General features: G+C 37.8%; 2 protein-coding genes and 1 non-coding gene across 3 annotated transcripts in view; all 3 read right to left on the bottom strand.

Moving 5' to 3' along the window:
• Positions 1 to 14,749, bottom strand: part of CTSV (cathepsin V) — a 261,994-nt gene that overhangs the window by 129,496 nt on the left and 117,749 nt on the right. The window lies entirely within an intron of this gene.
• LOC126937344 (ankyrin repeat domain-containing protein 18A-like) overlaps positions 1 to 14,749 on the bottom strand; it is a 71,054-nt gene that overhangs the window by 41,855 nt on the left and 14,450 nt on the right. Inside the window, 5 exon segments of the mRNA XM_050760720.1 lie at positions 770 to 837; positions 3,939 to 4,076; positions 4,865 to 4,971; positions 8,869 to 9,042; positions 9,205 to 9,319. Of these exon segments, the coding sequence (XP_050616677.1) occupies positions 770 to 837; positions 3,939 to 4,076; positions 4,865 to 4,971; positions 8,869 to 9,042; positions 9,205 to 9,319 (602 nt within the window).
• Positions 1,958 to 2,060, bottom strand: LOC126938138 (U6 spliceosomal RNA). Its single transcript, XR_007719971.1, has one exon. It is a non-coding gene; the product is annotated as a U6 spliceosomal RNA (small nuclear RNA).

Here is a 14,749-nt window from a genome sequence, read left to right as displayed (position 1 = left end):
TGGATCAGAGTCCCTAACCCCCACAATATTCAAGAATCAACTGTAATTAACATTTATTTACTATATATAAACCATTTACTATAAAAATTAAATAGAAGATCCATTTGCATAACAAGTCCAATTTGTAACAATGTAATTATAGAGGAAATCGCAACATATTAACTTAAAAATCTAATTTCTTACTTATATTAATACAAAAATATAATGTAGAATTTTAGGGATCATAGGTAAGTAAATGAATTTTTTTCAGACAATACTGTTTGAGATTGAGAATTAGCTAGAACTAACTTTTTAAATAACTCAATTCTAAACTAAAGAAATTAAATTTAAAAAATTATTATATATATAAATGTATATATTTTAAACTGCTCTTTTATGATTAAAAATATGTAATGTTATTTTTTTTTGTTTTCTTTGGAGATACAGCCTTGCTCTTTCATCCAGGCTGGAGTGCAGCGGTGCGATCTCAGCTCACTGCAACCTCAATTTCCCGGGTTCAAGTGATTCTCCTGCCTCAGCCTCCCAAGTAGCTCAGATTACAGGTGCCCGCCACCACGCCCAGCTAATTTTTGTATTTTTAGTAGAGATGGGGTTTCACAATGTTAGCCAGGCTGGTCTCAAAATCCTGACCTCAGGTGATCCACCCGCCTTGACTCCCCAAACTGCTGGGATTACAGGTGTGAGCCACCATGCCTGGCCTGTAATTTTGCTTTCTGAAAATCAGTAAGATCACCAAGAGACATGAGAAATTTACTATCAGAAGTCTTACCTTGATTGTCATTTCGAAGATGATTTTTAAGCATCTTATTTTTATGTTCCAAAATTTGTTGTTGAATGCTATGCATAATAAATGTAACAAAATTAGTATTTTAATAGTGATATGAAAAATAATTACCAAACATATTAAATTCTTAAAGCATTTCAGACAATATCAGAGCTAATATCAGAACTCTAATGTCCAATACACTTTAACATTTTAAGCTCTATAAACTTGTTAAGCTTCTAATTAAAGAAGAAAAAACAGAAAGTACACATAAACTGAGAAAAGCATAGCTCAGTAAATTAATTTTAGTTAGCTTAACAGCCTGGAAACTGCCCTGCACTCAGAGTAAGTCCTCGCTCTGTAACCAATAGGTATTTTGTTTTCAGACCAGTTGCTTCTCTTAGGCTCCATGGTTTCTTCTAAAAAACAAAGATTTTAATACTTGACTTCACTAGGTTGTTAGGAGGATGTAATGAGATAACATGTTTAAATGTTCAGAGAAATAAAGCAATGGAAAATTTTATTCTTGAGCTGCATTGCTGGAACAATTTTGGAATCTCAAATAAAACCTGATGGGTGTTTTTTCATAGGTTCTAATATTTAAATGTCATAGTTTTCAGAGAATGTTATTAAGTGCTAATTTTGCTTATTGGTTCTATTCATTGTGGCTTGTAGTTCACAGCATTTTAGCTAGTTCATAACTTGTAACTAAATTTATATATAAATATATTATTATCTCATTAAAACATATAACCTAATTGTCCCCTATTACTGAGCTCATCAATCACACCAAGGGCAGAAAACTAATAGATGTCAAAACCTGGCTGGGACAACTAACATTCCTTCCCTCCCTCCTCAAACTCAGAGTCAGCAGGTCTGTGTCAGAGGCTGCATCTTCTGGGTCCTCTCCGACTGACACACAAGACAAAGCCTTGCTTGTATTGTTTTTCAGTTCCATGAAAGAGATGCAAGTTGATGTTTCCTCATTTTCAAGTTATGTACTAACAACATATTTGCATGTAACATCCCATATGCCACTCAGCTGTGTTCTCATTTCACAGATCACCTTACATGAATACTTCTATAATGTTCATAATAACAATTTCCATATCAGGTGTCTCCTGTTTTGGTTTGACTCACATTGTTTCCTTGAAGCTAGTTAACAAATAGTCAAATGACCTTCTGGGGACTGTGCAACATGTGGAATGCTTTCTGAATTTGTGTGCCATCCTTAGGCAGCAGGCATGCTTATCTGTTCTGTATTGATCCAATTTTAGAATATGTGCTGCTGAAGCAAGTATAAAGCCCTGTTTTATATATGGATATTCAAGAGTCATGGATGAGGCTTAGCTCTGTTAAATCCAAATTACCTACTTTAGATACAGAGAATTCTATTGAATGACTTCCTGTGAGGTAGAATTTTAAAATATTTTAAAAACTTGAGGTAGAGAGGCGAGTAGCCTGAGAGATTTTCATTATTATGGAAACACATTATTTGTGGGGCCAACTGCAAGTTGGTGCCCCCGATTCTATTGAAGGATAATGTGGAGCCTTTTACTTTCTAACAATAGCTGCTACACAGGACAGAAAAAAGCCTCAAGGTACAGATGTGACAACAAAAGGCAAAGGGACCTCGGCTCTCTTCCTGCAACATTATTTGAACATCCCTAACTGTTGAGTACAATCCAACTAATATTTGCTAGAGAAAAGATGGACATTGGTCTCAAAGGATAACATGCCATGAAGGTATAGGCTAAGCCTAGTCAGGAGGTGGGCTACAAGTAAGGTTTTTAGTATTAGTTAGAATGTCAATTTACTCACTGTGTGTGTGGGTAAAGCCAGGAGGACTTGCTGTCAGAGCAGGGTGCCGAGAACAATGGCTGAGCCTATGTACATGAACTAAAAAACACTATAGCTGTGGGCCGGGCACGGTGGCTCATGCCTGTAATCCCAGCACTTTGGGAGGCCAAGGCAGGTGGATTATGAGGTCAGGAGATCGAGACCATCCTGGCTAGCATGGTGAAACACCATCTCTACTAAAAATACAAAAAAAATTAGCCACGCTTGGTGGCAGGTGCCTGTAGTCCCAGTTACTCAGGAGGCTGAGGCAGGAGAATGGCGTGAACCCAGGATGGGGAGCTTGCAGTGAGCCGAGATCACAACTCTGCTCTCCAGCCTGGGTGACTGAGCAAGACTCTGTCTCAAAACAAAAAACAAAAAACAAAAAACAAAACCCACTGTAGCCTAGCTAAGAGGTGGGCTACAGATGAGGTTTTTAGTGTTGGGGGAAGTTCAGTTTATTCACTATGTGTGTGGGTAAAGCCAGGAGGCCTCACTGCCAGAGCAGGGTGCTGGGAACAATGGCTGAGCCTATCTATGTACATGAACTAAAAAAGCACTGTAGCTGTGGACACTGTGTATGAGTCACCATGAAGAGAGAGGGATCTGAATCGGTAAGGGCATACTGGTGGCAAAAGTAAATCATTACCAGATTGCAGGACCAGTTACAATGGCAGCAATACAGCAAGTGAATCAATGGAAACAACAGAATGACTAGAACAGCCTTTTCCCCCCTTCTTCTGACTTGTAAAGCAAGATTGTCTTCCTTGGACTTAGGGAACCCCTTAGCTTTTTGAAAAATTCAAAGCAGGAAGGCATAGGAGATAGCCCCAGGGGATAATACAAGATTCTCTGCTAAACTGGACATTTCAAGACCCAATAACTAATTAGAAAAGTCAGTCCAGGCATGGTGGCTAGCAGTTTGTGAGGCCGAGGCAGAAGAATCACTTGAGCTCGGGAAGATCGGCAACATAGTCAGACCTTGTTCCAAAAAAAAAAAATAAATAAATAAAAATAAAATAAAAAAATTAAAAAAGGAAAAGACGTGACATTATTTATATCTCACATATAAGGAGTATACTTGGAATAAAATAAACAACACTGAGATCCCTAGGAATAAAGGTCTTTAAAAGTCCTGAAAGAATCGTGCACTCATTGCTACTTCTAACTAGTCTAGCTTTCTGTTTGATTTCTGGCTAAAAAGTGGACTAACTAGTGGCCATTCCAAACTACCTCAACCAAACTATGAACTGTCACCTAATGTATAAGATGCAATATTTGTAATTATTTTAAGCCTTAATTTAGTGTTAACCAGTCTTTTCATATAAGCACGTACCTCCTCAAATCACAACAAACAGCATAATCCTCGGCAGTTTGGCCAAACATGTCTTGAGAAAAGATATTTACATTTTGTTGAAGGAGGAGGCTGACGATACTTGACGAGTTATGCTGCACAGCAAGCATGAGGGCTGTTCTAATATAAAGAAATAATAGCACTCAAGAACTTTAATAAAGATATTTAATTAGCAAATTGGATACACTTTACCAATTTCATATCTTGCCTGTCAGGATAGACATAATAACCATTTACATGTACTAGCTTATGTGTATAAGCATCTTGGGTGCTCAAGTGTTCATCTTGGTAAATTACCACCAAGGCTAAAAGGCAGGGACAACAAGGAAGCTTCTTGTCCCATTGAGGTATGACATAATACAAGTTACTAATTTATAGTCCTTTGATGGCCAAGAAACTGTGCTGAGGTCACTTATCTAAAGTAGGGAAAGATTTAGATGAAGATTTCCCCATTGCTTTTCTAGTCTGATATATTGTAATTCAAAGTCAGCTAGGGGTCAAATAAGTAAGAGCTATCTGCAGGCTGAAAACAACAGCAACAACAACAACAACAACAACAACAACAACAATGGTAGTAGTTGTAAACTGAAAGTTAAAGTGTACACTTTATAAAATTAATAAAATACAAAACCCCTTTAGCTAATATAAGATTACAGAACTAAAAACATCAGATTACAAATAACAGTCTACAAGAGAAGATGAATCCTACTACATTGTCTTTTTTTACGTTGCTCAGTCCAAATAACTGCTTTTCTACCTAACTAATTATTTACTATACGCCAATAATTATAAGCTAAACTTATTAACATTTCTGACTTGCGTGACTGTTACCACTCTAGAACACTCAGGTTTTTAGGAAATAAACAAACAAACAAAAAAACAAGCAAAAAACCCAAAAACGATTGCACCTTCTGTAATTGTCAACAGCATGTATATTTGCCTGGTTCTTCAATAAAAATTCCACCATTTGCTGTCTCCTAGAATTTATAGCAAACAAAAGTGGAGTGTTTCCTTCCTGTAAGAAAGCAAAAACAACTTATATTTCACAAAATTATGTATATCTCAACTGAACTAAAAATCTTCTATAAGATGCTATGAACTTAAACATGCAATAAAGAAAGCAAATGCAAAGCAGTCCTTTCCTTTTCACTCCTCTGTGATTTCCCACACACTGCCTTGCAAACACCTCTCCTCTGCCTCCCCAGGCTAACTTCAGTCACCTCTAAAACTCACTTTATTTACCAGCCCCTAAAACCCTTGCTTCTATCTCAGCATTTAGCACAGTACATTGTAATTATTTCATTGTTTCCCACTGAAACCAAGAGCTTCTTGAGGGCAAGGGCTGTATCTTTTTTCTCTATAACCCTAAAACCTAAGATATAGTAACAAATACTTTAAGTTTTTAAAATAAATTAATGATCTAAATTATTATCTCTAGAGCAGTATTTCTTAAGCTATATTCTAAAGAATATTTGTTTTACCAGAAGAACTGTACCCTAACAAAAAGATTCCATGATCATCTGCTTTTGAGAAGTATTACAAAACTGTATTATATGGCCAACAATCTAGAAATCCCTTGAACTTTGCCTAATCTCAACTTGACAATATTTTTTATGGCAAACATTAACATTTTAGGAACTAAAATTGCAGGGATACAGTTGCCAGAGCTTCCCAATACAATTGGAGATTTCCTCTGGGTGGCACAAACTTGCTTGACTTAGTTCTATCAATGGTGTCAGGATGCCAATATCAGGCACTCCTCATCCAAAGGGATCACCAAGGAAATGAGCTCTGAATTAAGAGAGATTGCCTTCAAATGCACTTATTTTCCTTATCATTAAATAGTCCATGGGATTTTTCCTAATACAAGAGGATAAATTTTTATCTTAACTATTAGAAAGCTCAGTATGTTCTATGTAAGAAAGACCAGTTAAAACTTTTTGAAAATAAATATTAAAAAGCAAAGGTCAGTAAGAAATTCTATTCTCAATTATAATGATAATCCTGGGATGCTAATGCAGCTTTACTTTTTAAATCCATTTGTATTGGTTTCCATTTAAATTGCTATTTAACTTTTTTTTTTTTTTTTTACTTTAGGCAAAATATAAGTCAGAAATAAAAATACAATGGCTTATCAATAAAAGTTCTAATACTGATGTATAGGGCTTATTTCGAGCATAATAAAAGCCAATAAGTCACTTGCATTTTTAAGGGACATTGCTGAGAAGAAAGATATAATGTCTGCAATATTTATAATCTATCCACTTCTCAGCAGGAATGACCTAAAAAGGCTTCTAGGCATTCTCATGAGCAGATGACTATTTGTGGTATATATATTTAAAAAGAGTTAAAAAAAACTTCTGAATTCTAAAATTCAAGTCTATAATTGAGGGATTTATATAAACTATAGACTATATATTATGAACCAATATATGCTGTTTTGAAAACCTCGAAATCGTTATGGAAATATACTATAAAAAAAGAATTGTAAACTCAAATACTTATAAAGATGAAGGAGTTACCTAAGTAAGTGAAGTACTCAGGTGGGCACAGTAGGAAACTGGAGAATATGTGCCTCCTACACAGGACAACGTCTGCACAGCAGACCAAGCAGTGATGCAGTTCAGGGGACACCAGATTTGATTCTTAAGCCCGAGGTCCATATTTCTGCATGAGTCTACTAAATTTAACATGTTGACTCAATTTAAAAAGGCAAAGAAAAAATCTGTGTGCCACATTTAGACTCTAGCCCTTGTGTTTTTATATTTGCTATGAATGTGTTACTAAATGATTGTGTATAAACCAAGTATTTGCAAGTGGAACGTTTTCTTTCTCTAGTATCATATGTTTAATAAAAAAACTCAGGCCCTGACATATACATAATAAAAATTGCTGTTAAGACTCATAATACCCACCTCAAGAATTTTCCCAACATTTATTCATTTTTCAATCTATGTGTATATCATTTTCCCAGATTGCTAACCAAATAGATAATTAGTTCATAGGAATGCGAAAACTGAATTATTAAAAGAATTCCTATTGTATTCTCACTGACTTCAAGGATTTCAGTGTTTAAAACTGACATCCTGATTATGCCAAAGCTCTATAAACAAGAGACACACTGAGATAGTCCCTAACACAACTTCAACTGAAAAAAAAAAAAAAGGGTTCAGGATTTGCTACTAATCTAATTGAGAAAAATCTCACTTGTAATGAACATTTGTTGACACATAATCACTAGAATGGTGACAGAGGAACATGAAATTGTGAAAGGGTCAGCCTCTACTTATTGAAAGATTACCCACAAGCAAATTGCTGAAGACTCTCTGAATGGCAGTGAATGATTCATGGTGGGAAGGAAAGAGTGTTATTCTGTAAGCTGAGAGCTGTTGCCAATGATATTTCCTTTCACTTCCCAGTCACAAACGTAGAGAAAGACAGATAAGTCAGGCTAATGTTATTGGAAAGGAGACCTTTGAAGAAAGTAGCACCTATCAAATGCCAACTCTTTTAGAGATTTCTTATGTCTTTGAGATACGGGAATTTATATACTGCACTTATCTATTCTTTGCTTCTTAATCAGGAGTGTATTTGAACGCTGAGGTATTTTTTTTTTCTCTTGCTGTTGTAAGAGACAAGAGTCTTACTATGTTTCTCAGGCTGAACTCAAACTCCTAGACTCAAGCAATCTTCCCACGTCAGCCCCCTGAGTAGCTGGGACTACTGGAACATGCCACCGTGCATAGCTTCAGACAAATATTTTTAACTGTACATGTTCAGAACTTATTATATCTATTACATCAAAATCCTCAGGGGGAAAGCCTACACAGGTAGACTTTTAACAAAATTTCCCCAGGTCACTGTAATGCACAATTCTAGCTGAGAATTACTGCAGCAGACAATCACTTCAATTTCATCTCTCACCCACATGGCCAGTATCCTTTATCAGGTTGGGATGTGGCCAGAAAGAGAAGAGTACGAGATAGTTATTTATGAAAACTACAGTTAATTTTCCTGGGTGTGGGTATAACAGGGACAAGTAAACTCAGAATCCCAGTTGATTTTGCTATTTATAAGCTCCTTATCTCCCACCTTCCCACCAAGACATTCTAGATTTAAAAGGAGAGTTTAGACTCTTATCTAAGTGGCTGTTTTTGCCAGGATGGGTAATAAGTTAGTTACTAACTTGTTCCAGCCTTTGCTGAAGTGTTTCTCACTTCATCACCATCTACTCACTGCCAATCTGGTTTCCTCAGAGTCCTCTAAGAATTAATCTTCATGCAAGTTTCAATCTCTCTTTTTACCAAACCAAAAATGATTACCCCAAAGCTGAAGAGCATGTTGTCTCAATACATAAACTGGAAAAACAACAAACTAAAAAACAAAACCTCTTCTTGGCATTTTCCCTCATTACCTAATTTCCAAGTAACCTGCATGTTTTCGATTACTCTCCTTTCCCCTTCTAATTTTTCCCTCCTAAACCTTGCCAATGAAAGATACATCAAGGTTTTTTTTTTTTTTTTTTTTTTTAGAAAACTGTTAGCAGCAGCAAGACTTCCATTTATTGTAAGTTGCTTTAGTTTTGAGTTTTAAGATAAGGCCTCTTTCCAGAGTAATTTTTTTCCTGTGATTTTTTAATACTAATTAGAAAAAAAATACACCTCGGGTAGGAAACAAATACTTGAAGAGAAGTTTTACCTTAACAAATTCATAAATATTTCCCATAAGTGCATTAAAATAGCTGTGCCCTCTAATGCTTCTTTAAAAGTATCAATATTTAAAGTAAAATTTTAGACAATTAAGTTATTTCAAAATGTTTTCATTCAGGAACACTTGAGTTCCAAATATGAAAAACTGACTCTTAACTATGTCAATGTTAAACATTTTGAAAAGAAAGTTGATTGATCTATACCTCATTTAGTGCTTCAATATTTGCATGGTGGGAAAGCAGTTTCTCTGCCAGTGAAGTCCCCTTATTATACACAGCATAATGGAGAGCAGTGTTGCCGTAGATATCCTTAATGTTTGGATTGGCGCCACGTTCCAGGAGAATAATGGCACAAGCCTCTTCCTGGCAATGTACAGCCTATTGGTGTTAGATAAAAAATTAGACTATAAATTCTAAGAATTCAAAATACATATTCCACAGGTTTCACCAACTAGTTATATTTAAATGAGATAAATTCATTTTAACTCTAAGTATTTAAATCAAATCCATTTCATGCTGAAAGAGTTGGCTACTATATACCTTCATTAAAGGTGTCCTGTTAAGTCTGTCATAGATGTCGATCTGGCATCTTCTCCTCAGCAAGAGAGTAACCACTTCTATATGGCCATGGACACATGCAAAATGTAGAACAGTCCTATGAGAGTGATAGGAGATTTCAGGAAATTGCAGTGCAGTATCTCAAAACCTACCCTGGTTCATGTAATTGTAAACATTGAATAGCATGTTATTCCTCTGTCTTCAAAACAAATAATTTTCTTTTGAAGAAAATACAATATTTATTAGCTCTTACTGCTCCCTACCTTAATGAAACAGCAGCCTATTTGGATAGAATAAGCTTGGTGTCTAGATTCAGTTCAACTATGGCTTGAGTTCTACTTTGAACTCAGTCACATACCAGCTATTGCTTAGACTTTCTGTGCCTCAGTTTCCTCATTAACAAAATAAAGATGACAACGGCAGCTAGCTCACAGGACACCATTATGATGCTTAAATGAGAATCTATGTAAAGCATTTAGAACCATTTCCAGAACAAACAACTCAATAACTGTTAGATTTTTGTTTGTTGAGACAGAGTCTTGCTCTGTTGCCCAGGCTGGAGTGCAATGGTGTATTTATACCTCACTGAAGCCTGGAACTCATAGGCTTAAGCAATCCTCCTGCCCCAGCCTCCTGAGTAGCTGGGACCACAGGAGCGCACCAGCATGATCAGCTAATTTAAAAAAAGTTTTGTAGAGCAGGAATGTTACTTTGCTGCCCAGGCTGGTCTCAAACTCCTGGCATTATGGGAACTTACCACCTCAGCCTTCCAAAGTTCTGGAAGGACACGTGTGAGCCGTGCACCCAGCCAGATGTTATAATTATTACTATTACTATTACTTAACAAAAACATTTTAGTTAAGTGAAATGATACAATTATTGCTTTTCTGCAGGATGATTTAAAGGTTAGGTCACATTTTAGTGTATCTGATATTGGAATGGCATTTATAATTCATAACTTTCTATAACTATAATTGGTAGCATTTAAAAAATCATCTTACTAATATAGAAAATAGTAGGGTATCACACAATCCATGAGGTCTTACATTAAGTAGAATATGGTGTACACAGCAGGTCTAGGGCAGTTCTAGGCATCTAAGTGGCACTTAAATACATTTTAATTCCTAAAAGTACCATGGGGAAAGAGCACTGAACAACATGTTTTCTTTAAACAAATTATTTCTTACTTTGATTTTTTAAAATGTGAAGGTAAAGGAAACTAATGATTGAGATGAACGGGTATGGCTCATTTTAGTCAACACTTAGATTTACAGAATATGTGCAAATCAGATTTTCCAATGATTAATATTAGTATTTAAGACTGATACATTTTGAAAAGGGCAGTTAAAGGTTATCTCTTACTGTTTTCTACCTTCAGAAATGCTTTTGCTTGAAAGGAGGGAGCAAAAGTTTCAATGAGATTAAGTCCTACTATTCCTACTTTAAATCTCTCACATTGCAGGAAGTCAGGGACATCAAACGGAGGCACCGGCTTGAGCCGTGGCAGAGGAACATAAATTGTGAAGATTTCATGGACATTTATCATTTCCCTAATAATACTCTTACAATTTCTTATGCATGTCTTTACTGCAATCTCTGAACATAAATTTTGAAGATTTCATTTTAATATGGACATTTACCAGTTCCCAAAATTAATACTTTTATAATTTCTTATACCTGTCTTACTTTAACCTCTTAATCCTGCTATTGTAAGCTGAGGATGTACGTCACCTCAGGACCATTATTGTGTTAACTATACAAATTGATTGTAAAACGTGTGCTTGAACAATATGAAATCAGTGCACCTTGAAAAAGAACAGAATAACAGTGATTTTCAGGGAACAAGGGAAGACAACTATAAAGTCTGACTGCCTGTAGGGTCGGGCAAAATAGAGCCATATTTTTCTTCTTGCAAAGAGCCTATAAATGGACGTGCAAGTAGGGAAGATATCACTAAATTCTTTTCCTAGCAAGGAATATTGATAATTAATACTCTGGGAAAAGAGTTGCATTCCTTGGGGGGGAGGTCTATAAATGGCCGCTCTGGGAGTGTCTGTCCTATGCAGTTGAGATAAGGACTGAAATACTCCCTGGTCTCCTGCAATACTCTCAGGCTTACTAGGTTGGGGAAAAATTCTGCCCTGGTAAATTTGAGGTCAGACCAGTTCTCTGTTCTCGAATCCTGTTTTCTGTTGTTTAAGATGTTTATCAAGACAATACATGCACAGCTGAACATAGACCCTCATCAGTAATTCTAATTTTGCCCTTTGCCTTGTGATCTTTGCTTTTGTCCTTGCCTTGTTTCCTCAGAAGCATGTGATCTTTGTTCTCCTTTTTTGCCCTGAGACCTGTGATCTTTGTGATCTACTCCCTGTTTGTACACCCCCTCCCCTTTTGAAATCCTTAATGAAAACTTGCTGGTTTTGTGGCTCAGGTGGGCATCATGGACCTACCGACTTGTGATTTCACCCCCAGCGGCCCAGCTGTAAAATTCCTCTCTTTGTACTCTTTCTCTTTATTTCTCAAACCAACCGACACTTATGGAAAATAGAAAGAACCTACATTGAAATATTGGGGCAGGTTCCCTTGATATCTGGTGCTCCAATGTGGTTTTAATTTTTCCTAAGTGCATGTGGGAACCCGATTCCCTTTGGTAGGTGTGGAGAAACGTTCATTGGTTCGGTCCACAGAAACGCTTGTTTGGCTCCCTGACGATTGGTGAGTTGTCTGTGTATTCTCCAGGGTAACTATGGGTCACATGGAGTCTAAACATTATGCTTATCTCTGCTATATTAAACTCCTGTTGAAACCGGGAGGTGGTCACGTACCAATGGAAAATATGGTCACCCTATTCAGGGCAGTGGAAGAACACTGTCCTTGGTTTCCTGAAAAGGGAATGCTAGATGTGGAACTATGGGATCGTGTTGGTGCAACATTCCGGGAACTGGTCCCAACAGGAAATTATGTTCCCATCACTGTTTGGGGTGACTGGACATTGGTATGTGCCATCCTAATGACATAACAATCCCGTGATCCCCTGCAGTTACCACAGCTTTCTGAATCTGGCGACCCTCTACTTCTTCCTCAGCTTACCTCTCCCACACAGCCTTCATTGTCTGCTCAGCCTCTCCCTTCACCTACTCCTCCCCCACCTGATAATGTTGAGAATTGAATATCTAACTCCAGTGACTTTGTCTTAATGTCACCCCCTGATGATCTTATTTATTTTCACGAAGAGCCGGTACTTGAAACTCCCATGGCCCCGATTTGGACAGTCAGGGACCATATATATGCTAATTCTTCCCTCTTCAAACCTTTGCAGCATTTGCCTCTGGAGTCGCCTAATGGCTCCAGGACCAAACTACAATTTACCTGTAATTCTGCAGGCCCTCCCCCATCCATCGCAGCCCCTCACCCTCCTGTCATTTCGGTCCCTCAACTGGTCACTTTGCCATCCACTCAATCTTCTTCTCTGTACCCTTCTTCTCACATGGACGCCAGTAATCACTAGTATACTTCTGCCTCTTCTGCTCCTCCAATGCCCCTTTCTCACACTCTCATACCTGTCCAACCTCCTCAACCTCAGTTTCCCTTATCTACACATGCTTTTCCTGTCACTTCTATGCCAACTCCATCTCATGTGCCTGCTCTTGAAACTTCCATTCAATGCTTATTTCGCCAAAACGAAGAAACAAGTGGATTAAATGTGCAGGCTTATACAGTCGTGCTGGAACCTCCTGATGCTCACGGCCTACAAGTACATCAATATGTGCTGCTCAATTGTACCTTTTTAAAAGAATTCAAGGATGCTTGTACCCAGTATGGTCCTACTTCTTCATATGTTAAAATGGTATTATAGACTCTTTGTACTGATGTCATTTTGCTTCCTCTAGACTGGGACCTTTGGGCAAAAGCTGTTCTAACCCTGTCTCTGCATTTACAATTCTGTACCTGGTGGTCAGAGGAGGCCCATCTGCAGGCTCAGATAAATTGGGCTGATGGCATTCTAATTACCAAGGCTCAGCTCACAGGCTTTGATAATTACTCTGATACTTCTGCCCAATTAGGCTTTGATGCTGTCACCATGGAACAAGTAACAAAGGTGTGTATGAGAGCTTGGGATAAATTATGCACCCCAGGCCAAGCTCTTGTTTCTTTTATTACTGTTAAACAGGGTCACAGTGAATTATATCCTGATTTTTTGGGCTAAATTACAAGATGTTGTTGAAAAATCTGTCTCTGATGAGTGTGCTCAAGGTATTCTCCTTCATATGTTAGCTTTTGAGAATGTGAACCATGAGTGTAAAATGGCCATGCATTCCATCCAACAACAAAATTTACCTGATCACAAGGTGTTCCCTGCATATATTAAAGCTTGTGAAGGCATTGGATCAGAGACCTACAAAGCTATTCTGTTAAAAACTTCAAAGTTTTTAACTTTGGAGCCAGCTCAACAAACACGGCCAAATGCTGCTGCTACTGTTTGCCCACCTTGTTGCAAAGGTAAACATTGGGCAAGTACTTGCTGCTCTAAGTATGACATAGATGGAAATCCCTTGCCACAGAACCATGGAAATGGGAAGCAGGGCCAGTCCCAGGCCCCAATATCAAATGGGACACCTCAGACTCAGACCAATGTTGCGTTTCCCCTTCAAGCGGTCCCAACGCAGCCCCCAGCACAAACAAATTTACCTACAGCTAATTCAGATGGGTCCCAGCCTCTTCTGTCTCAGTACAATGCTAGTCCACCTCCACAGTAGGGGTAGGGTGGTCGATCTCTGTAGTACCATTCCTCTAAATTTACTACCTAATTCTTTGCCTTTAATTGTCCCCACGGGGTCACTGGCCCTTTATCTCAAGGTTTGGTGGGCCTGCTGTTAGGTAGGGCATCCACCTCTGCTAAAGGAATCAGCATTCATACTAGTCTCATGAATTCTGATTCCTCTGATGAGATTAAACTCATCGTGTCTGCCAAGGTTCCTGTTTCCATTTCAGCTGGTGAGTCAATTGCTCAATTACTTTTACTACCTAATGTTGTTTTAAACAAAGGAGACACGGGCCCTGGGATGGGCTCTGGTTGTGAAAAGGCCGCTTATTGGATTAATGTAATTTCCAAACAATGGCCTACTTGCACCATATACATTCAAGGAAAAAAGTTTGAGGGCCTAGTAGACACTGGTGCTGATGTTTCTATTATTTCCTCTAATTTATGGCCTTCCTTCCGGCTTAAACAGCCTGCTAACATGGGACTAGAAGGTGTTGGAAAAGCTGATGAAGTTCACCAGAGCACATTTATCTTACCTTGCACTGACCCTGATGGTCAAAAGGGTGCAATTCAGCCTTATATCACGCCAATCCTCATTAATCTTTGGGATAGAGACGTGCTGGCACAATGGGGGGCTGAAATTAATATTCCACATAACTCTTATAGTGCTCCCAGTCAACATATAATGGAAAACATGGGGTTTGTTCCCGGATTCAGTCTCGGTCCAAAACGTAACGGAATTACTAAACCTCTCTCAGTTAC

This window comes from Macaca thibetana, chromosome 15, assembly GCF_024542745.1.
Source record: "Macaca thibetana thibetana isolate TM-01 chromosome 15, ASM2454274v1, whole genome shotgun sequence".
Classification (NCBI taxonomy): Eukaryota; Metazoa; Chordata; class Mammalia; order Primates; family Cercopithecidae; genus Macaca; species Macaca thibetana.
This window is presented reverse-complemented; position numbering and strand designations above follow the sequence as displayed.